Source organism: Myotis nattereri (genome assembly GCF_964212035.1).
Source record: "Myotis nattereri genome assembly, chromosome: 6".
In the NCBI taxonomy this organism is placed as follows: Eukaryota; Metazoa; Chordata; class Mammalia; order Chiroptera; family Vespertilionidae; genus Myotis; species Myotis nattereri.
Genome location: NC_138081.1, coordinates 7,293,901 through 7,315,733, shown reverse-complemented (window position 1 = coordinate 7,315,733; position 21,833 = coordinate 7,293,901). Strand labels below are relative to the sequence as shown.

The 21,833-nt window shown below is 60.1% G+C and overlaps 1 protein-coding gene across 2 annotated transcripts in view; it reads left to right on the top strand.

Moving 5' to 3' along the window:
* The first annotated feature begins 10,657 nt into the window (after positions 1-10,657).
* GRM4 (glutamate metabotropic receptor 4) overlaps positions 10,658-21,833 on the top strand; it is a 98,759-nt gene continuing 87,583 nt past the window's right edge. For both annotated transcript variants that reach the window (XM_081094735.1, XM_081094734.1), the window contains exon 1: positions 10,658-11,544. In XM_081094735.1, coding sequence (XP_080950861.1) covers positions 10,696-11,544 — 849 coding nt within the window. In that variant the 5' untranslated portion in view covers positions 10,658-10,695. The remainder of the gene's footprint in view (positions 11,545-21,833) is intronic.

The window sequence follows — 21,833 nt, the reverse complement described above, 5'->3', positions numbered from 1 at the left end:
CGGCTCGGTCCGCAGCGTCAGCGCCGCCCGCCGCGGCCCTGGTTCTGGGCACCGCGAGAACCGGCCTCCGGCTGCCGCCTCTCCGCGCCCCCGGGGCGGGCGGGCGCGCCCCCGACCCCTCCGCGCGGTGCAGACCTCGCCGGTGCGCGGTGAGTTGTGGCCCGCGGGGACCCGGCGGAGGGGACGGTACCCGCCGGCCTCTGGGCACGGGCTGCGGCGGGGACCCCGGGCTGGGGGAGGTGGCCTCTGACGAGCTCCCGCGCTCCCGGCTCCCGGAGGAAGGCCGCCCGCCTGGAGTTTTCGGGGCTGGAGGGTCTCCCCTCGGGGCTGGCCCGGCTTTCCGGCGGCTCCCAGGAGAGGGTCGGGCAGCGGCATCTCTGCGGGCCTGGGGGGAAGTGTCCCTGTGTCCGGGGTTATGTCAGGTTCTACCGGGCGGGGGTCGTGCCAGCTCTCCGGTGGGGGCGGCGGCATTAACGCGCCCGTTTGCGGGGAGGCAGGGCCGGCGGGGAGCGGGGCATTATCTGCACCCCTTCCTTGCCGCCTTCCGGCGGGAGGGCAGCGCCAACCTCGAGCGCTTCGGCTACTGCTCCCGCACCGCGTCCCGCTCCCGTGGCCGCCAGCACCGCCTGCGACCCCGGCCAGAGCCCGGCGCCCGCTGGCTCTTGGCCGCGGCCGGGTTGGGATGGCGCTCAGGGTCTGGGGTCTCCCCACCCCGGGATGCGGGGTCAGGTGCTCCTCGGACAGTCTGGACTGACCTCTCCGGGACCCAGATGAGCTGTGTGTGTGTGTGTGTTGCTGGGGTCCCCTCTGGGGTCGGGCTTCCCCGGCGCTCGGGAGCTGGGAGCGCCCCTCGGTGGACACACGAGCGGAGTGGGAGGTGGAGGACCCGCCTGCGCGGCGCCCCCGCACCGGGGCGGTCTGAGGCTGTTTGTGCTGAAACGCGAGGCAGTGGCGGCGGCAGGGAGTCCTGAGGCCCGAACGTTAAGTACGAGCGCCCCCTGCTCCCAGGCCACGAGTGACACCCCCGCCTTTAGACTTTCGGTCCCCTTTGGAGGCGGCTCTTCTGCTTTCCCCTCTCTCGTCAGCATCTCTGCCCCTCGTGCGGGAGAAAGCTGCTTTGCAGGATTGAGCTGGGTTTGCCTAGTGGGGTGCCCGGAGCCACGTGTCTGATGGAGCGGTGAGTCCGTCTACCCCTCCTGTAGTCCGGCAAAAAGGCCTCTGTGATGGGGGAGGCGTGTGCGCGCCATCATAGCCCCTCCCTGCTACCTTCTAGGGTGAGAGTGGGGCTCAGGCAGGCAGCCGGCCAGCGCTCTGAGTCTCCCCACTGCGCATCCGGTTCCCGCAGCCTCGCAGCCCCGGGGCCCTCCCTGTGGAAGTGAAGACTGTTCTAATTCCCATCTCCCCCTCCCCATGCTGTGCCCAGGCCGCCCCCGCCCCCTCTGGATCCACACGGGCTGCCGGGCTGCCCCAGGCTCAGTGTACGCAGTCTCAGCTCTTAGCGGCCTCAGGGCCTCGGCGGTGGGAGAACTCCATGAAGCGGTGAGGACCTCAGGTGCTTTCCCTGAGGTGGCAGACAGTCCCCACCAGGGTCTGCAGGCTCCTGGGTGTGGTCACCCACCGGGCAGGCCCTGGGGACTGTGGAGAGTGGGTCAGACCTCCCCCCCCCCCCCCCCCCTTCTAGAGGGCCTTAGGCAGACCTCTGCCCTTGGCTGGGCTGGGGCCTTTGAGGATGGCGCCCCTGAGCCTCTGCTTAGCCCTGGACGACATGCCTGCCCACTTGTGAATTAGGTGACCACTCTCTTCACCCCCCCCCCCCCCCAGCTTTTGTCTTTTTTGCCATCAACGTTCCCCCACCTGTCAACACCGGCACACGCCTCAGAGTTGAAGACAGCAAACAGTTACCCCTCCTGAGATCTTAGCCACTTCAGGGCCACTCCTGCCACGGACCTTTGCATTTAAGAGAGACCCAGAGAGGAAGATGGCAATGCCTAACATAAAGGAACGCTCTACTGATGGTGGTGGCGGGTTTTCAGGGGAGATGTATGGGATGTAGGGGGGCATGCAGCGTGCCATGCAGAAGGGGAGGCGGGGGAGGCAGTGGAGATGGGAGTGTGGCAGGAGTCGAGCTGCTTTTTTGGCCTCAGTGGCCTAGCATGGGCCCCTCCTCCCCCCACTCCCTTCCTCTGGGCGGCTTCAGGCTTCATATCTGTTGGAGGCGTGATGTCTCCTGGAGGGAGGCCTCGCACAGCGGCAGGCAGGCAGCCAGAGGTAGGTGAGGGTGCGTGAGTGAGCACTGTGCTAGCCCGAAGGGTCAGAGGGTGGACCCAGGGCAAAGGGCTCTGCAGCCCCCACCCGCTTCCTGGGAGGTCCCCAGCTCAGACTCCAGGATGTGTGGCCACATCAGAACTGCCCCACGACATGGGGACAGCGGCAGGAAAAGATGGGACCAAGACCCACGGGCTTATGCGGGTTATAATTACAGCCAGCAGACACATCCTCTCCCCTAGACAAGTGTGGAGCTGGCAGCACCTAATTACCGCCCACCCCAAGACATCTGCCCACCCTGCTGTCCTCCTCTGCTCGGCCTAGAACCCAGCTCTCCGGCGGGCAGGCCCGGTGGCAGCCTGGGCAGCTGGGCCTGTTGGCTGGAAGGTTATCTTATTTTGCAGAATGGTAGCAGCCTTTGCTGCCCGGAGAAGGTGTGGGGGAGCTGGCATCTGGGCTTTGCCCTGCTCACGGGCTGGCAGAAGAGCTGCTGGTTGTCCAGGCCAACCCGAGGGCCTCCCCAGGTGGCCAGCGGGCCTGGAGCAGCGGACACCAGCTTCCTGTTGCTCCCACCCAGCCTGGTGCCAGCTCCTGCAAAGAGCAGGGACGGCTTGTTTTCATGTTAACTCTGCCCTCGCTAGCAGGGGACCATCAAAAATTAATTTAGAGCTTTCACTGCCTTTGGCCCTTACAGAATGCAGGCTGCCTTTCCCCTCGCTCCTGGCAGCCCTGGTTCTCTCTCCATCGAGTTCTCTCTCTGCTGAGTCTCTGGCCTCCCAGCCCACCCCAGGCTGGTAGCTCTGTTTCTAGGCTCCACCCCCAGTCAAACTCGGGGGCTCCTGGCTCAGTTCCCCCCCGCTTCTGTTTCACTGCCTGAGCTTGCTCCTAAAAGGCAGGTAGAGCCTGGCCGGCCTGGCTCAGTGGTTGAGCATCGACCTATGAACCAGGAAGTCACGGTTGGATTCTCTGTCAGGGCACATGCCCGGGTTTCGGGCTCGATCCCCAGTGGGGGGTGGGGTGTGGGAGGCAGGCAATCCATGATTCTCTCTCATTGATGTTTCTGTCTCTCTCTCCCTCTCCCTTCCTCTCTGAAATCAATAAACATATATGAAAACAAAAAGGGAGATGGATAACAGAACTTGCTTAGGAAAGATAAGGCCTGCCCTGCAGCCCTGCCCACCCCGCGCCCAGCCCCTGCCCGCGAGCGCCTCTTCCAGCTTGTCCGCGTCTCTCTCGGCTTCTTGGAAAAAACGAGCACCACAGGGATAGTAAAGATCAACCCCTTCAATTAAAGCCGATGACGCCTGTCAAAATGTTTTATTATTAATCTCACCGTTTAGCAATCTCGCGGCAGCAGTGAGGCTTAAATATGTGCACACACGTATATTAAATAAATCGAGGACGCGGGGCGTAATGACATTATCCAGACCCCATTCAATTAAGGAGAGATTATCTGCAGTCGTTGGGAAGTAGCCCCGATGACAGCCCAGGCCGTTCCGGGCCGAGCGCGCTGACGAGCCGGCTCTGGAGAAAGCACGGGCCGCCCGTTGCTGTGAGGACCCCGAGTCCCCGGAGAGCTCCGCCAGCTGCTCCTCCCGGGCTCGGCCACCTGCACCGGGCCCAGGAGCTGTGTGTCCTGCCCTGTCCCTCACCCTTGCCCTCCCAGGCCCCCCTCCGTTCCTCAGGACAGGTGCCACCCCTGGACCTGTTTGCTGGTCGGGGCCCACGACTTCCAGTGAAAACACTGTCATTGCTACAGGGTGGCTTTTAGATCTGAATATTGAAGTAAGCGTTGGGGCCTTGGCCTGGTTCTGAAGTTTCTGGTGAGTGATGGCTTCTTAGGTGTCCCTGTCCCTTCTCCGTACCTCGCCTCAGTGTGGCCTGGGATGGAAGTCCCACCCACACCCTGGTTCTGTGTTCACGGCTGTGGGAGACGGTAGAGTTGGGTGTTGACTTGCTGAGCCTGTGGGCCCCAGCTGTCCAGGCAGTGCTGGTGTGGGGGAGCTCTGACGAAGGAGGGGGCAGCAGGAAGGAGGAGAAGAGGAAGAAAACATTAGCAGGGAAGCCCACAACAGCAGCAGCTGCAAACAAAGACACTGCCCACTTGGGTCTTGTGTGGGGAAACAGGATGGTGGCGGCACATGTTGGGGGGCGAGTTGGGGGAAGGAGAGGCCTGGGGTCGCACGAGAGGGGGCGCTGGTGGTAGGAGAAGATCTGGGCGAATTTGAGCTTGGTGGCTGGCCCCTGCTCTGGGTGAGGGGAAGGTCAGGGCTGGGCGTTTCTGGGCTGCACTGGTAGAATCAAGGGCGGAGGAGCGGTGCTTGCTTTATCCGCCAACTGCTGTGAACTGCTGTGGCCTCAGCAGGCCGCTGCCCCGTAAGCCTCAGGCATTTCTTGTCAGGAATCCCTGCCTGTCGCTGTGCTCTGAGCCCCCCAGTGGGCCCTCGCTTCCCTGTCCACCATGGAGCTTGTGCTCGGTGGCCTCTCTGACCTCTCCTGCTTTGCCCCCTGCCGCAGGGCCTTTGCATGTGCTGTTCTCGCTGCTGCTACTTGGGATGCTTTTCTCCCAGATACATGCTCATGCTTTTAGTGGTGTGTATGTATGTATGTATTTATTTTATTGTCTAAAGTTTTACATATGTCTCCTTTCCCCCCAATTGACTCCCCCCCCCAAGCTTTTAGTGTTTTGCTTTTAAAAAAATCCTCACCCAAGAAAGGGGCGGGGGGGGGCGGGGCGGGGGAGACACACACACACATTGGTGTGAGAGAGAAACATCTATCAGTTGCCTCCCGTTTGCTCCCCAACTGGGATTGGACCTGCAACCTGGGTATGTTTCCTGACTGTGAATCAAACCCCCAGCCTGTTTGCTGTACAGAACTATGCGCCAACCAATGAGCCACCCGGCGGGCCCTTTTCCTGCTTTTAACCTGTACTCAGAGCCCCCTCCATAGAGAAGCCTTCCTTGCCCCTTGCCCCCTGAGGATGCCCCTCTGGGTCATTGCCTACCCCCTTACCAGCCTTTTTCCTTCACAGCCCCTTGTCTCCTGGAAGTGCCGCACATCTGTGTGTACGTGTGTTCATTGTCCCTCCTGTGCCGCCCCCGCCCCCCTGGGCAGGCGTTTATGTCTGTGTCACTCTCAGCAGTGCCCAGTGCCCAGAGCAGAGCCTGGCGCACAGCAGGTGCTCAGCGCGCATGTGAGTGGCTCATTGAGTCATGGGGTGGCAGGAAGGGCTGTCTTCCATGCCCGACCACATGGAGGGTTGTCAGAACTCAGTGGAAGGTGGGACTCCTCTCTGTGGGCCCGATGCTGCTGCAGACCCCCTGCTCGTGGCTCGGCCTGGGTGGGGTGGCTGCCATGCTGGCTCTGGGCAGCGACCTGGCTTTGTCTTATTATTTATGGAGAATTTCCTGTGTTTTGAGCCTTGAGCAAGGCTTGGGGACAGAGGTAAGGGGGGGTCCTATTCAGACAGGCCCTAATGTGCTCCCAGGCTTTTCAGTGACAAATAACAACAGAGAGTTGCTGTATGGCACTAGGTGTGGAAGACGGAGACAATGGGAACTGGAATAATCAGGGCAGGCTTCCTGGAGGAGGAAGGATCTCTTCAAGGGGCTGAGTGTCACAGGGAGGAAGCTGGAGGGAGCCAGGGTGGGGGAAGCACAGGCAGTTGACTTAGAGTTTTCCCTCCTGTCCATTGGCATTAAGCTAAAGAATTGCTTTCTCCCTCTCCCCCTTCCCCTCTCTTTCCTTCTTTCCTTTCACACAGATTTCTCAGTGCCCAGCACAGAACCAGTCGCTTCTGAATCAGGCCCTCTTTTGTTCTGGTGGAACGGGGAGGCGTGGTGTTTATGAACGTGGAGGGTTCAGGACCCAGGGTGGTGAGCTGGAGCAGCTCCAGGAAGTGCAGGAAGGGGGCCTGTGGCCTGGACCCCACCCCAGGGTGCACTCCTCCTTGCCCTTAGAACAGGGCTCAGGCTGGGTGAGGGACTGGGAGCAGGGATGCTCTTTCTGTTAATAGAAAAATAGATTCCCTGGGAGAGAAGGGTGGGCAGAGCCCAGGAACCATTCACTCACATCACATCATTCATTTATTTCCGTGAACCGGGCAGGGGTTGCAGGCACCGCAGGCGGGGATGTAGCAATATCAAGAGGAGTAGGACAGGATTCCCCTCAAGTTGTGGTCCGCGTGGGGAGAGGGTTTGCTAGGGTTTGTGGGAGCTAATTGGTCAACCCCTTTCCCCGAGGACGGGAGTCATGCAGGTGGAAACCAGACAGTCACTGGCAGCTGGGGCGGAGCATGGCTCCTGATGACCTGCTCCCTGAGTTCACACGGTGCAGCCAGCCCTGCTTCTGCCCGCCAGCGCGGGGCCCAGGGCTGGCTCCCGTGAGTGGGGGGCATATAGGAAGGAGGGAGAGACCTCAGGTTCTCCCTCACCTTCCCCTTGGGAGGTGGAGGCATCTAGACAGACCCAAAGAGACTCACACTCCCCAGCTCTGCCGAGCACCTGGGCTGGGCTGGGACCCCCAGAAGCAGAGGGGACAGGACTGAAATAAGTGCTGACGGGACATGGAGACACCGGGACCATGAGGTCCCAGGAAGTCAGGAGGCTTGGCCCAAGGAAGGCAGAGGACGGGCCTGGGGTGGCCCTGGAGCCCTCCCTGGGCCTGGCTGTCCTCACTGAGCCCTGAGGGGCTGGCCTGCTGGGGAGCCAGGGGCCTGAGAGCCCCTCAGAGGGCTGCAAGCAGGAGGGAGCCTGCGGGTCCCCCCAACCCCAGCCCCAGCCCCGTCCCCGTGCAGGGTCAGTCCCTCTGCTGCTGCCCGTTGTTTTGGAGTTTGGGAAAATTCCGTTCCCTTAGGTTTGGGAGAATAAAACGCAGCTCAGTGAGAACCGGATCGGAGTTTAGTAAGTCACAGCAGCGATGTTTGGATCTGGTTGTTTTGTGGTTGTGGTTCTTCCTGGCTCAGGCCCTGGTTGCCGAAGGAGGATTAGGTTAGACCTGGGGGAAGCGTGGGCGCCTGCTTGTCAGGACTGGGAACTGGTGGGCGCCTGCTTGTCAGGACTGGGAAGGGCCCGAGGCAGGTCCGGAGCCCTCTCTGTGGCCCTCGGTGGTGGAGGTGGCCGGGGAGGGCAAGTGGGCCTCACCCATCCCCCCAGCTCCCCTCATTCCCTTTCACAGGAGAGAATGTTCTGGGAAATGCCCTGGAGCTGTTGCCGTGTGGAGATGATCGTGTGCTCTTCCCTCTCTGCATCCCTTCCTGCCTGGTCTGCCCTCCCCTGGAGCAAGGGCTAGAGAGGGAGTGAAGACGGGGTTGGGAGAGAGTGCGGGAGGGAGAGGGAAGGTCAGGGAGAAGAGACCGCCTGGGTGGAGCTGCAGCCACAGCCGCCCTGGGGCTCCCCGGGAGAGGGGTCCCCTAGCTGTCCTAGGTGTGAGCTTTCCTGGCTGTTTCCAGCTTGGAGGGTGGTGGTCTGAGGGCTCCAGCCTCCCCACCTGGCGCCCCTCCCCCTGCTGATGGCGGCAGCCGCCCCCTGCTCTACGCGACTCCTTTCACTCACAGGGTATTTTTACTTTTCCCTTGTCCCTGGTTCCTGTTACATGATCAAAGGAAGGAGGGGAGGCTGAAAGAGGCAGCGGTTTGCTCAGCTCTGTGGAGAAGCTCAGAAAAGGCAGGCCTGTGGGCCCGAGGGAAGGGTGGGGCCCGTCCCTGGGGAGGGAGGCTGGGGGCAGCCCCATCAGCTTGGGCAAGACCCTGTCCTTGGGCTCCTGATTCTACTCCTGCAGGTATTTGCCTTTCGCCTCACTGAGGTCTCCTTCCCCATGGGGACGTGTCCTTTCCGTGTGTGTGTCTGTGTGTGTGTCTGTGTGTGTGTGTGGTATATGGTGTGCATGGGGTGCCTGTGTGTGCACGCTGCCCACCCACAGGTGCTCAGGCTGCAAGGAGAAGCCAGCGTGAGCCCTCAGGGAGGACCTGAGCCTCAGCAGGGCCTGCCAGCTGCTGTGTGAGGGCCTTGCGGCCTGAGTGCACACGGTCTGCCATGATGCTCCAAATCCCTGTGCTGGAAATTCAGGAAAACCAGGCCTGAGCTCCCAGGCTGTCAGAGCTGGGAGTGGCCCGTGTGGTGGCGTGGCAGGGGCCTGGGCAGCCTGCACAGGCTCTGTGTCCCCGGGCTCTTGTCACCAGCTGAGGTTGGGTGCCTCAGCCTCCTCCGCTGGGTGATAGGGACAAAAGTATCCCCTGGCTCACAGGGAGGCGAGCATCGCCTGAGGAAGTATAAGCAGAGCACTTAGGACAGTGCCTGGCACAGAGCAGTAAGTTGTCATTTGCTGTTATTTCTCCTCGGGGCACTATTGGCATTTGAACAAGACCGTGTTTCACTGTGCGGCTGTGCCCAGGGCATCTCTGACCGCTGTCTGGATGCAGGCTAGTAGGTGACTCCCTCCCATCATGGTGACAGTTGGAAATTCCCCTGCAGGGACAGGGTGTCCCCCAACTGGATTTTCCTCCAACCCACCCATTTTACAGATTTTGAAACTGAGGACTCTCCAGGGGACATGCCTGGCCCCCAGCAGGCAGTGGCAGGACTGTGGCATCTGTCTAAGCCTTCTCCAGTTTCTCTATCTGAATTGCCTAGTATTGGCGTCAGCAACTAGGTCCCCACATCCTCTCGGTCCCCACAGCCACCTGGGAGAGAGCTCTGATGAGCTCACACGGAGGTGTGAGTGATGATGACAGCTCCATTCAGCCGTAGCCACCCCCTCTCCTGTATTTTAGCAGCTCTTACGCCTCCCCAAAGCACAGACGCCAGCCCTAGGTCACAGGGTCCTGGCTTCAGGGTGAGGGTGGTATCAGGGAGCGTTCCTGCGGGTGCCCCCCGGGCTCTGTGTGACTGGTGCTGGCTTTGAGTCCTGGACCCACCCTGACTCGCTGTGTGCCTTTGGGGTGCCACTGGCTCCGGGTTCACCTGCAGAGTGGGGCTAAGGACGATCCACAGTGTGTCCTTGGCCTCTGAGGAGCTAATGGGAGGGAGCATTTTGATGAGGGGGTGAGATGGGAGGGTCCGGAGGCGCTTGCCAGAGAGGCCCCGGGAGGTGAGGCTGGACTCCTAGGTTCTGCACCCTCTCCTATCCTCCCCTGTCCCAGAACTGGAGCAGCCTGGGCCTCTGTGGGGGGCTGACAGGTGGGGGGTGGGTGGCTCTGAGACCACATTCTCCTGGGAAACCTCCTAATCCAAACACAAGCCCTTTTTCCAAACGGCTAGGGAAACTGAGGCACACATGGGCGTGTGGCTTCCTGGTCTTCATTTGACAACCTCACGAGGAAGGGGGCCCGGGCTTGGCGCTCCAGCCCAGCCCTGGCTCAGCTCCCAGCATTCTCCCCGTGGCCTCCTAAATTGAGGGGAGGGAGGTTGCTGGCTCTCAGCAGGGAGGTTGGGGGAGGGAAGGAACCCCAGGGGAAATTAGCCCAAATTAGCAGAGAGATGAGGAAGAGCTGGTGTTCTCTCCTCTCCCCTTGCAGATAAATATTTAATCACAACAACAATAATAATGACGATGATCCTAATAGTGTGCAGTAGCTCAGGCCGTAACCGGAGCCCCACTCTCAGAGGAAGGAAGTGGGGGAGAGAGAAGGAGCAATGGAGAAATTGAGAGATAAGATGGGCAGAGAGAGGGAGGGGGAGGGAGGCCACCAGGAGAGGGAGGCTGGCTGCTCGCTCAGGAGGCCCAGGGTTTGCTCTCTGCCTGGCGTTGCAAACAGGAAACAGGAGGGTCCACCCCTGAATCCGGAGGAGAATCCTGACCCCCAACAGCCCCCCAGCTTCTCCGCAGCCCTCAGAGGAGCAGCTCCCAGCTGATTCCTTCTCCAGGAGGCCCTGTCGGCCTTCCTTGTCTCTGAGTCCCAGGAGCCTGAGTGTCTGGTCCCAGAGCTGGGGGCTGGGAAGCCGGGTGCTAGGCGATGTTCTGCGGGTCACGACCTGTGTGACTTGGGCAAAATGCTCTCCTGCCCTGGGCCTCAGTCTCCTCATCCCTAAAACGGGGTTGTGCCCAGTGGGACTGGTTCCTTGCTTCTCTGTCGTGTGGGAGAGCGTTGAGGGAGGCCCTTGTTCCTCCCAGGCCAGCCCAGGCTGTCCCTGGGGCGCGTGCTCACTGATGCCCAGGCTCCTGATGGCAGTGGGTACAGGCCTTGAGAAATGTTCAAACATGACCCAGTTTCTGCCTTAAGCTCTCCCATTTGACTCAAGTTGAGCAGCAGCCAGGAGGAAACCGGATGAGATTTGTGGAGTCTTTGGCGATAACCTCCCGCGTCTCCTCACAGGCTCCTGACGAGAGATCAGAACAGCTGATGTCTTCTCTGGGCTTCTATTTGATTCTCTCTTTCTCTCTCCCTTCTAAGGTTGGTAGGAGGAGAGCATTGGAGCTGTTTTCTCTTTGATGCCAAGACATGCCAAGCTAGGAGCACGCGCCTCTGTTCAGTCATCCAGCAAGAACAGGCCTGCAGGACGTGGGGACCGAGGCCCGAGCTCTGCTGCCCCGTGGCCCCGTCTGTGGGCAGGGCCTGTGGGGGCAACTGAGCACTGCCTGGACGGCAAGGAGCACCGGCATGGCTTACCCCGTTGGCAGCCCTCGGCCACCCCGCTGCTGAAGCCACCCCGGAGAGACTTGTGGGGGCTGCTCTGCTCATGCTCACCCAGGCTGGGGGGCCCGGGGCCTGCCAGGGCTAGGAGTGGGGCTGCCGTCCATGGGTCTCTAGAGATTTCCAAGATGCCTGGGAAGAGAGGCTGGGGCTGGTGGTGGGCCCGGCTGCCCTTTTGCCTGCTCCTCAGCCTTTATGGCCCCTGGGTGCCTTCCTCCCTGGGGAAGCCCAAGGGCCACCCTCACATGAATTCCATCCGCATCGATGGGGACATCACACTGGGGGGCCTGTTTCCGGTGCACGGCCGGGGCTTGGAGGGCAAGGCCTGTGGGGAACTGAAGAAGGAGAAGGGCATCCACCGGCTGGAGGCCATGCTCTTTGCCCTGGACCGCATCAACAACGACCCGGACCTGCTGCCCAACATCACGCTGGGCGCCCGCATCCTGGACACCTGCTCGAGGGACACCCACGCCCTGGAGCAGTCGCTGACCTTCGTGCAGGCGCTCATCGAGAAGGACGGTACGGAGGTCCGCTGTGGCAGCGGCGGCCCGCCCATCATCACCAAACCCGAACGGGTGGTGGGTGTCATTGGTGCTTCCGGGAGCTCAGTCTCCATCATGGTGGCCAACATCCTTCGTCTGTTCAAGGTTAGTGGCTGCCGCTTCGTCCAGAGGTTTCTTCCGTAAACACGGTGCCAGGCCTGGCCAGCTCCTTTCTCCTCTTCCTGCCTGCCTCCCAGAGGGAAGAGTTCTTTCCTGGGGGCAGTCGCTGAACACTCGGGGCCTGTCCCATGCAGAGCGAAGGTGTCGGGGGCGGGACCCAGCGCGGTGGTGCTGACCGTGGTGCTGAAACAGCACCGGCCGCGGGCAGCTCCTTGGTCCATTCCCCTCAGCGGGGAATTCCGAACTAAGAAGGGAAAAGGGAGTGCCTGTGAGCCACGGAAGGGAGGAGGAGATGTGCAGACCGATATAGAAGGAGACAGACAGATAGAAAGGTAGACAGATGGAAATAGGAATGTTTCCGGGGAGGAAAGGAAGGCCGTTGTTTTGACATTGTTTTCAAATAATTGCAATTCCCAAGAAAGAGGTGTTTTTCTTCTGGGTCACTGCGCGAGCCCCGCGTGGCCCTCCCGCTCCACCCCGAGATCACGGTTAGGGAATGTGTGCCGATCTGGCGTGGGGCCACTGAGCCGCAGAGAATGGAGATGAAGACGGAAAAAGGCCTGGGGCGAGCAGGCGACCCCTGTTTCTGGTGCCCTTGGCCCTGAACCAAGCTTCCCTCGCTCATTTCCTCCCTCTGCCCTTCCTCCTTGCACACCTTTCTTCCTTTCCTTCTGGAATCCCTCCCTGCCCCCTCCCTGCCAACTCCCTTCCTCTCTTCCTGGGGCAGGAGCTGCTGATTTGCAATTCAATTGGAGCCAAGTGCTTCGCTAAGCTGGTAAAGCAACTGAAAGCTACCGGGTAGAGAGAAAAACATTACAAGCATTTTACCCATAATTATGTGCCTGCTCCTCTCTCGGAGCCTCCTTGTTTGCTCTGTGTTTGTGTGTGTGTGTACATGTGCATGTGTGTGCGTGTGTGCGTGTGTGTGTGTGTGTGTGTGAGAGAGAGAGAGAGAGAGAGAGAGAGAGAGAGAGAGAGGGGAGGGTGAGGAGGAAGGGATGCAGAGAGGAAGCCACTGGGTCCCTCCTTCACTCTGGTGTCAGATTCTCAGCCTCTGGAAGGATTTGGCCCCTTCTCTCCTCAGTCTCCAGAGTTAGGGATCGGATTGAGAGAGGCTGTTGGCTCCAAGCAGGGTGGGGAGTGCTGAGCCTAGAGCCCTCTTTCCTGTACCCTTTCTGGAACCCATTTGCCCAATCCCAGCATGCATCAGTCCTTTGTGTTGTGGGGGCTGGGTCGAAGTGGGGGTGAATAGTGCTGAAGATCCCTGTGCTGGGGCTGGGGGCTGGTGGGAAAGAAAGGAGGCTGGAGCAGCCCTGTCACCACAGGGGTAGGGTCGGAACTTTGCATGGCTGGTGTGGGCCCCTGTGCCATGTGGTTCTTGCCTTTGCACCTTCTTGGTTTTACTCGATGATCCAGATGAAAACATTATTCTAATCTGAGAACAAGTGGGTGCGTTATGAAGAATGCAGAACGAAGAGGAAGGAAGTAGGAGCCTTGAAGGAAACGCTGCCCTTGCCCAGGACAGTCTGAGCGACACTGGGAGGGGTGCTGCTTGGCCCGTTCCTTGGTGGGATGGTTGGGAGTGGTAGTTCGGTCCAGCCCTTCCACCTGCCCACCTTAGCTGCAAGGCTGGGAGACCCAGAGTGGGTGGGGCCAGGGCTACCTGAGTGGTCACATCAGCCTGCCTGCCGAGGAGGTGAGAACTGGGTCATGTAGCAGAGGGGGCAGTGCCCGGACTCCTTGTCAGCCTGTCTGGGTGGGGCACCGGCCCCCAGCCTCCCAGAAGGCCAGGGCTTGGGTGGGGCTGTGGCAGCTTCCGTGTCTGAGCTTTTTATCACACGCCATTGCAGGAAGATGGCAAACAACCTGTTTGGGCCCTTGGGACTGTGACATGGGTGAGGGTCCCTCCCACCATCGCCCAGAGGGGAGGCAGCGCCCACAATGGAGGGAGGTGGGAAGATCAGAGGAGTTGAGAGGGGTCACTTGACCTGGCCAAGCTCTAAGGAAGGTCACTGTCAGCGTTAGACCTTGAAGCGTGTTCTTGGGAACATGGGTGCTTTGGGGTGAGGTGCCTGGCGTCCCATACGGTGGGCTGTGACTTCTGTGAAAACTTCCCAGGATGGGGAAGGTCTAGGTGGGATGAGGGGGCCTGGGGCCAGGGTGCCTCACCAGCCCTCTCCTCTGCTCATCTGGTCACAGGGAGCGTGGCCTGGCCGGGGCCTCAGTCTGTGCCTCCTCAGGTTACGGAGAGATGAGTGGGTTGGGTGGGGATCAGGAGTCCCCCAGGCTGCGAGGAGGGGACAGGTGAGACAGGAAAGGGAGGGGGCGGGGAGCGGTGGGGAGAGCCGGAGGGAGACTGATGGCTGTGGTCTGCACTCAATGGGTCCCTTTTAACAGTGTTAATGTTCCAGGCTGGCGACACGAAGGCTCCTCAATAATTAAACGGACAGACATGAGAGGCTGGGCGAGAAACTTAAAAGCCATTTACCGAGGAAAAAGGTTGAACTTCGGGGAGGGAGGTCAGGAGCTGGAGCCTCAGGCAGGAGAGGATGAGGGAGGGGGCCCCGGGGAGCTGCCGTGTCAGGTGTCTATTTCGAAGAGCACCATAGCGGTCCCAGCGCGGCTCCTGCTCCCACCAAGGCCATTACGGGGCCTGCTGGGAATGTCTCCAAAGGCTGTGATGACGGCTCTTCTTCCTCCGAGAGGTGGATTTCCTGTGCACGGCTCAAAGCGGAGCTCTGGCTTTGGGGGCACTGGGGGTGGTTTCCTGCCTAGAGGAAGCTAATGGGGTGCAGTCAGGGTGTGAACAAAACTCATAACTGGCAGAGCTGGAAGGGGCCAACTCGCCATCCTGCAGGTGTGGAAACAGCCCTCTTAGGTGGCAGGCAAGGCGGGAAGTCAGGTCCCCAGCTCCCAGGCCTGACTCCTTGCAGACTGCCCCCCCAAATGAGCCGGGCTGGAGTAGGACTCAATCCCAGGCCTTCTTTGGGGATCAGAAGACCTGACGTTGGAAGGTCATGAACCTGACAGCTTATCTCCCTTACCTCCCTGCTCCCACCCCCTCCCTCATCCTCATTTTGGCTCTGTTCTCCTAGGAGAGGGGATATGGATGGGTGTGAAGAACACCTTTTGGAGGAGATCCTAAGCCCAGAGGATGTGGCCTGTACAATGCTATGTTGTGGGGACAGCCCAGGTTCTGGAGCCAGTGAGGCCTGGGTTTTTATATATATGGTAGAAGCCCGATGCACGAAATTCGTGCAGAGGACTCGGCCCCAGCTGCCGCCTCTGCCTCGGCCCCCACCGCCATGGCTTCATCTGGAAGAACATCCGGTCTAATTAGCATATTATGCTCTTATTATTATAGATATATTTTATTGATTTCAGAGAGGAAGGGAGAGGGAGAGGGAGAGAGAGATAGAAACATCAATGATGAGAGAGAATCATTGATTGTCTGCCTCCTGCATGCCCCCTACTGGAGATCGAGCCCTCAGCCTGGGCATGTGCCCTTGACCAGAATCGAACCTGGGACTCCTCAGTATGCAGGCCGACACTCTATCCACTGAGCCAAACTGGCTAGGGCGAGGCCTGGGTTTGAATCTCTGTTCTGCCAGAGTTACCTCACCATATCCACTCACTATATCAGTCATTTACACCATAGTGTGAACGAGCCAGTAAGATCTTTTCCCCGAGAGCAAACATTGTTGTGGGGAGAAGAACATACACTAAGTGCCTTGGAAGGAAGCACTTGTCAAATCTTGGACCTGTAAGAGCACTGAAGGATCCAGAAATCATTTTATTGAGTCCCATATTCATTTCACAGTGGAGAAAAAAGCAGAGGCTCGAAGAAGGGGAGATTGCACAGGGTGCTGGCTAAGAATCTGGACGCTGGAGCCAGACAGCCGCTGCCACCTTGGCCAATTGTTTAGTCTGTTTGTGCCTCAGTTTCTTCATTTGTACAATGGGGATGATAATGGTCTCTTAGACCAGGTGTGGGAATTAAGAGTTCATGTCCACAAAAGGGCTAGTGCAGTGCCTGGCACACAGTCAGCCCACAGGAAATGTCACTGCACAGCTTGTAGCTGGGCCTGAAGTCAGCATGGGAGACTCGTCCGTGCGGAAGAGGCTGGAGCGGGTGGGCAGTGACAGACGGTGACCTTTGAGGCTGATCCTGGGGAGGGCCCACCATCTGCTGGGCCTCTCGTGCCTCCCTGCAGAGTGTTGAGACTGAGCGGCCAACGTAACTTTTGGATAATGAGAGTTCTCACTGTCACAACAGTGGGGTGGAGTGGAGGGAGGGAGGGCATGAGGGACAGGCAGCAGAGAGGGTGGAGGAGCGCCAGCCAGCGGGTGGGTGGGCAGGTGCCCCGCTTCCCAGGAGCGGCCTGGCCAGGATGCTGGTGACTGACATTAGCCCTCTGTGCACCGCCCCTCCCCGCCTCCCCTGGCCGTGCGAGTCCTCCTGTCCCACCGGGGACCAGAAGTGCTGGAAAGGCTCGTGGCTGCTCTAGAGAAAGTTGCCTGCCCGGTGCTTGGCTTGTCTGCTCTTCTGCGCCCAGCCCAGGGCTCCTGGGGGTACTTTGCGGCTCAGCTAACGCCAGCTATTCTGTTGAGGATGTGGGTTTCGTGTCTTCCAAGTATTTCCACTGCACAACTGAGAGAAACTTTCGAGAGAGCCCAGCACTCTTCCGCAGCCTGGCCATCTTCCTGGAAGGCAGCTCCACCCCCAGCGCCCGGGCCAGCAAACCCGGCGGCACTTGACCACCTCTTCCTACTGTCCACAGCCTCTCCTTGCAGAGTGTGTCCTGGAGATGAGCACTCCCCCACTCCCACCATGGGTCTCGCCCAGGCCGTGTGGGAGCTCCTCCTGCCTCTCCCTGGGCCTCCAAATGGGCAGCAGATCTTTGCTCAGCGCCCTGAGGCCCCGGGATCTTTCTGAAAGTCCCCGCACATCGCCCTCCCACCCCCACCTCCACCCCCTTAAACTTTTCGTTGACTTCCTGCTGCTCTTAGATTAAAATGCAAACTCCCAAGCACCAAGCCACCTGGAGACCCTGGCCACACGCTCTGTCTCTTCTGGGTGCATGTCACCCGTGGGGGTGCTGTGTCTTCCTGTCACTCGGAGACACCATGCTATTCCCCCAGGGCCTCTGTCCCTGCTGTCCCTCTGTCTGGAATGTTCTCTCCCATTCTTTGAGGCTGGATCCTTCTTCCGTAACCTTAAGCTTAACTGGACTTTATTCAGAGCCCCGCCCCCCCTGCCCAGTTTGTGGGCATGTCCGTATTTGTCTTTCTGTTTGCTGTCAGCTTTTCCTCCAGTCTTTGTATGGCCCGTGAGCTAAGGATGGTCTTTGTGTTTTTAACGAATGATTGAAAAAAAAAATCAAAATCATCATAAAACGAAACAGGAAAGTTTACAAATTCAGATTTCATGTACGTATGGCCTAGGCTGCTCTCAGGGTGTGAGCACTGACGGGTGAGGCAGACCATCAGCTGACCCCCTCTAGACTCCAGCTGCACCTCCAGGACCCCAGCCCATGCCAGGCCCAGCGGGGCCCTCAGGAAATCTTGGCCGAGTGGACTCATGGGGAATAAGGCGTCTGCAGCCAGCACATCCCTCAAAACTGCAGCCACAGCAGGCTGCATGGCTGGCTGTGCCCGCTCTGGCTGTGCGGGTGGGTGCAGCAGGTCCCACCTTACCACTGGCTCAAACCGGTGCCCACCAGTGCCCTTAGGTTGAGTCCTCGCAACAGGGCAAGGTGTACAGTTGTCATCCCCATTTTACACATGGAGAATTCAGGCACAGAGAGCTTAAGCAACTTGCCCAAGGTTGCACAGCAGGTAAGTGGTGGAACTGTATTTGAATCCAGACTGTTTGGCCCTAAACATACCCTTTCACCACTCTGCTCTCCCATCTCTTGGCCATCAGATTGGCTTGGCTTTGAGATCTGGCCTCATACTGTGTGGCCTTTCTGAGCCTCAGTTTACTCATCTGTAAAATGGCTCACCTGGTAGAACAGCAACGTGCGCAAAGCCTTGAGTAGGTGCCCGGGGATGCCGGAGTTACCTGAGCAGGTTTGATAGGCCCTAGTGCTGTGAAGTGCTGGGCACCCAGGGGGTGGGAGGGAGTGGATGGAGGTGGCTCTCAGGGTGAGGACCACGCAGCCCTCCCTCTGATTTTACGGGGACTCTCTTTCCCCTAAGCCCAGATGTTCCTGCGTGGTAGGGGGTCTGGGAAGGTGACCTCAAGACCCAGGGTCAGGCGAGGCCTGAACAGAGAGGAGAGGGAGCTGGGAGGAGGGAATGTGGCATTGGGGAGCGGCCCTGGGGGTCTGGAGCCCCCAGACAGCTCCCTGCCGGTTCTCCTGTGGTCTTGGCAGGACCCTCCCTGTGGACGGGCCGCTGGGGTAGAAGTGGCATCACTCCCGTGGCTCTGGAGCCTGGGGCTCACCACAGCCACCTGCGGCCATGAGACTGGGGCTGGGTCTGTGTGTGGACACCTGCTGGGAGGCTCTGTGGCTGCTCCACTGGATGCTCCGAGTCCTCCGTATCCCAGTGTCCCTGTCCTGCCCACGCGGCTTCTCCAGGGAGTGCCCCCACTCGCTGTGCAAGCCTCTCCAGCCCCCTTCCTTCGAGGTGCACCCTGGGGTGGCAGAACCTCTCTGAATACAGGAGGTGTGGGCGTGGGAGCAGGAGGGGTTCGGCTCTGGCAACAGACTGGCAAATAGGCTCATTATTGTGGAATTAAAAGAAGGCAGCAGCGGCCTTTGGGGCCATTTCTTGCAGCTGCCCTGGAGGGAGGGCTGGTGGGCTCCTAGAAGCCAGGTTGGAGCAGGCCCCTCGGTGAGGTGTGTGACATTATGGAGGGGCTGACGTGGGGCCGAGTCTGGGGAGGCTCAAGTTCATAATGGCTGGCTTCTGACTCTCACTCTCCCATCTGGACCTCCATTTGCCCATCTGTGAAAATCATCCATCCATCCATTCATTCATTCACCAAATCTGAATTGAACACCCCTGAGCGTTTCACCACTAGAGCAGTGGTTCTTCAAGTGGCTGCACAGGGGAGTCACCGAGAGCCCCACCCCAGGTAATTGGTTTGAGATGGGGCCTGGCTCCCAGGTGAGGCTCATGTGCAAACCAGACGGAGAACCACCACTCTGAGCAACTTTATAAAGTGGGAGACAAACAGAGGGAGGCCTTGCCCTGGTGGGGTTCCATGTGTGAAGGAGAAGGCAGGCAGTGAACAGGCAAGACACCCAAATATGCAATGTCAAGGGGAGCAGGTCCCTGCAGAACAAAGCAGGAAGCGGCTAGAGAGCCGTGGGGGCCGGGGGGCCCTTTAGACGGGATGGCTAGGGGTGGGGACAATAAGAAGAGGGGGCATTTGTTGATCAAACCGAATAGAGTGCAGGGGTTGCCCTATGGATGTCTGGAGGCAGAGTGTTCCAGACTGAGCACGTGCAAAGGCCCCGGGGCGGGACTGTGCTTGGTTGTTGACTTGACCTGGGAGCTCACTGTGGGGGGTGGGGGGACCAGAGGCTCTGGGAGCAGAGAGAGGAGGATCGAGGCGGCTCCGAAACCCTCATCCTGCTCCTTCTTACTGCAAAGGGAGTGGTGGGAGGAGGGTCACCAGGGTTCTGACCTGGACAAGTCACTGGGCCTGTCAGGGCTTTAGATTCCTCGTCTGTAAGAGGGGCAAGTGGGCTGGATGGGCTGTGAAGCCACAGAGGTGATGGGGAGGAGACAGGGGCAGAGCCTGTGTGAGAGACACGTGCTTCCCCTGCCCCCCATCCCCACCCACCCAGGCCCCCCTGAGCCTCTTCCAACTCCTCCCTTTTATTTCCCGGCTGAGGCGAACAGAGTTGGGTGCTGGAGACCGGAGGGAGGCAGGGCCAGCTAGGAGTCCGAGGCGGTGGGTGGAGTGTGGGCCCTGGGGCCAGAGGGCCGGGCTTCACCCCTGCTCTGCCATTTATTACCTGGCGGTGCCTCTCTGTGCCCTGGCTGCCTTGTCTGTAAAGTGGGGAGCCTGTAGCTCACCTCGTGGGGCTTGTGAGGACCAGACGAGGGATACGTAGAGAGGGCTCAGGGCACTGCCTGGCACGGAGCCTGTGGATACCTGCCGAGTGCCTGCTTGTGGTGGGCAGCCCAGAGCACCGGCTTCGGAGGCAGCGCGCAGTAGGTTGCTCAGATCCCAGCCCCGGATCACTCGGCCTCTGGACAGTTCTCATCTCACTTGTAAGATGGGCAGAATCACATGTGCCTTTCAGGTGTGGAAACGGAAGTGCACCATGGGAGCTAGCAGTGTGGTGGGCGCACAGTAGGGCTCAGCAACCTTAGCCCTCGTCTCCTGCTGCCAGAGGACCCACGGGGCTGCCAGGGCAGAGCGTGCGGGGCGGGGGTGTGTGGGGGGGAGCTCTGCAGTTGGAGGGCAGCTCGCTGGCGGTTGGCAGAGGTGACTCTGGTGAATTTCCCCGCACCTCCCTGTGTGATGGCCCTGGGTCCTCCTGACCCTCACACTGTCAGGTGTGGTGCCATCTCTGGCTCCCCACTTCGGGGAGGACTGTGGGCCCCTTACCAGAAGCCTCCCAGAGCCCAGGGACCTGCGTTCTGGGCCCGGCTCCGCTGCCAACTCTCGTGGCCCCGGCTGGATCGCTGTCCTCCCTGTCGGTGAGGGCATCGGGTTAGGGCGGCTCTGGTCCCACGCCAGTGCTGCCTGCAGAGGGGCCCCGGCTCACTCCCGGGGCCAGCAGCGGCCTCCCAGCGGCCATCTCCGTGCCTGTGTTCCCTGCCGTCCCAGACCCGTGTCCACGCCTCTGCCTGGAGGGCCTTTTTAAAGAAATATATGTATATATTTTATTGATTTCAGAGAGGAAGGGAGAAGGAGGGAAATAGGAACATCCATGATGAGAGAGAATCATTGATCGGCTGTCCCCTGCACGCCCCCACCGCGGACTGAGCCCGCAACCCGGGCAAGTGCCCTGACTGGGCATCAAACCGTGACCTCCTGGTTCATGGGTCAACGCTCAACCCTTGAGCCACACCAGTGGGGCTGGGATGCCTTTCTTGATGTCTGATGGACAGTCATCCCCTCCTTCAGCTCTGATTCAACATCCAAGACCTTCCTGCCCTCCGAAGGCTGGAGTGATCCTGGGGTATGGGGGTGCTCGCCGATCTCCCCGAAGTCCGTGACCATGTCGAGGGCAGGATTGGGTTGGGCCTCTCTTGTCATCCCCCCACCACCAGTGCCCAGCCCGACAGACAGACAGACAGACCGACAGACAGACAAGCCAGGGAGTGTGCGGGCGCGGTGCTGCCGCAGTGGCGGGCTCACGCTCTGAAGGGTCAGCTCCCCGGCCTCCCCTGCCCAGCCCTGAGGCCCTGGGCTTTTCCGCGTCCTCCCAGTTTATTAAACTAGCATTTTATGGCTCAGACATGTTGGAAATGAAAAGAAGGCACATTCTACTTCATATTCCAATTGACCTTTATGCTTGCCACTCGCCCCGGGGCCTGGGCCGGGGGAGGCGGGGTGGGGGTGGGAGGGGGAGGGGGGCTGCAGGCTCAGGCCTCCATTCTTGGTTCTGGGGCTGCCAGGAGAATCGGAGAATCATGGTGGGAGCAGTGTTTTGGGGAGGGGAGCAGGGACACCCCTTGTCTGAAGGACTTTCTCTGACCATCTGTCCCAGCCCCGGCCTCATTGCCTGGCTGTGGCTTTCTCATGTCCTCCCACATCTCTGTTCCCCCTGGTCCCTTTCAGGCTCTCTCGGGGCCTCTCTCTGGGTGACGGCAGCCTCACCCTGGGCCCGGGGTTAAGGCCAGGAGGTAGAAGCAGCTGGTGAGCCTGCCTGTCCCTGGCCAGGTGCCCCAGCCTTGCACCCACTCTGGCCACCCGCCTGCCTCACACCTGGTCATGGCCATGGCATCTCAGTACCGAGCCCTACCTAGTGGACACGCCGCCCAACCCAGGCCCTCCCCTGACTCAGGCTGACCCCACAGCTCCAGAAACTGACCTGACCTGGGCAAGTCTCGCTCCTGCTCCGGGCTCTGCTTTGCCCGCCTGCGGGATGACCAGGGCCGTGGGGGACCAGGCCCATCACTGGGGTGTGAGCCGTCAGAAAGGGGACTCCCGGCTCTGCCGCCGCCTGGCTGTGACCGTGGGCAGGGCAGGGAAGCTCTCTGAGCCCAGCGTGCAGACCTGGGAAGTGGGCAGGTGGCTGTATTAAATGGGACAGTGTAACCAGCACAGGGCCTAGGCATAGCAGGCGCTGAGAAACAGTAGC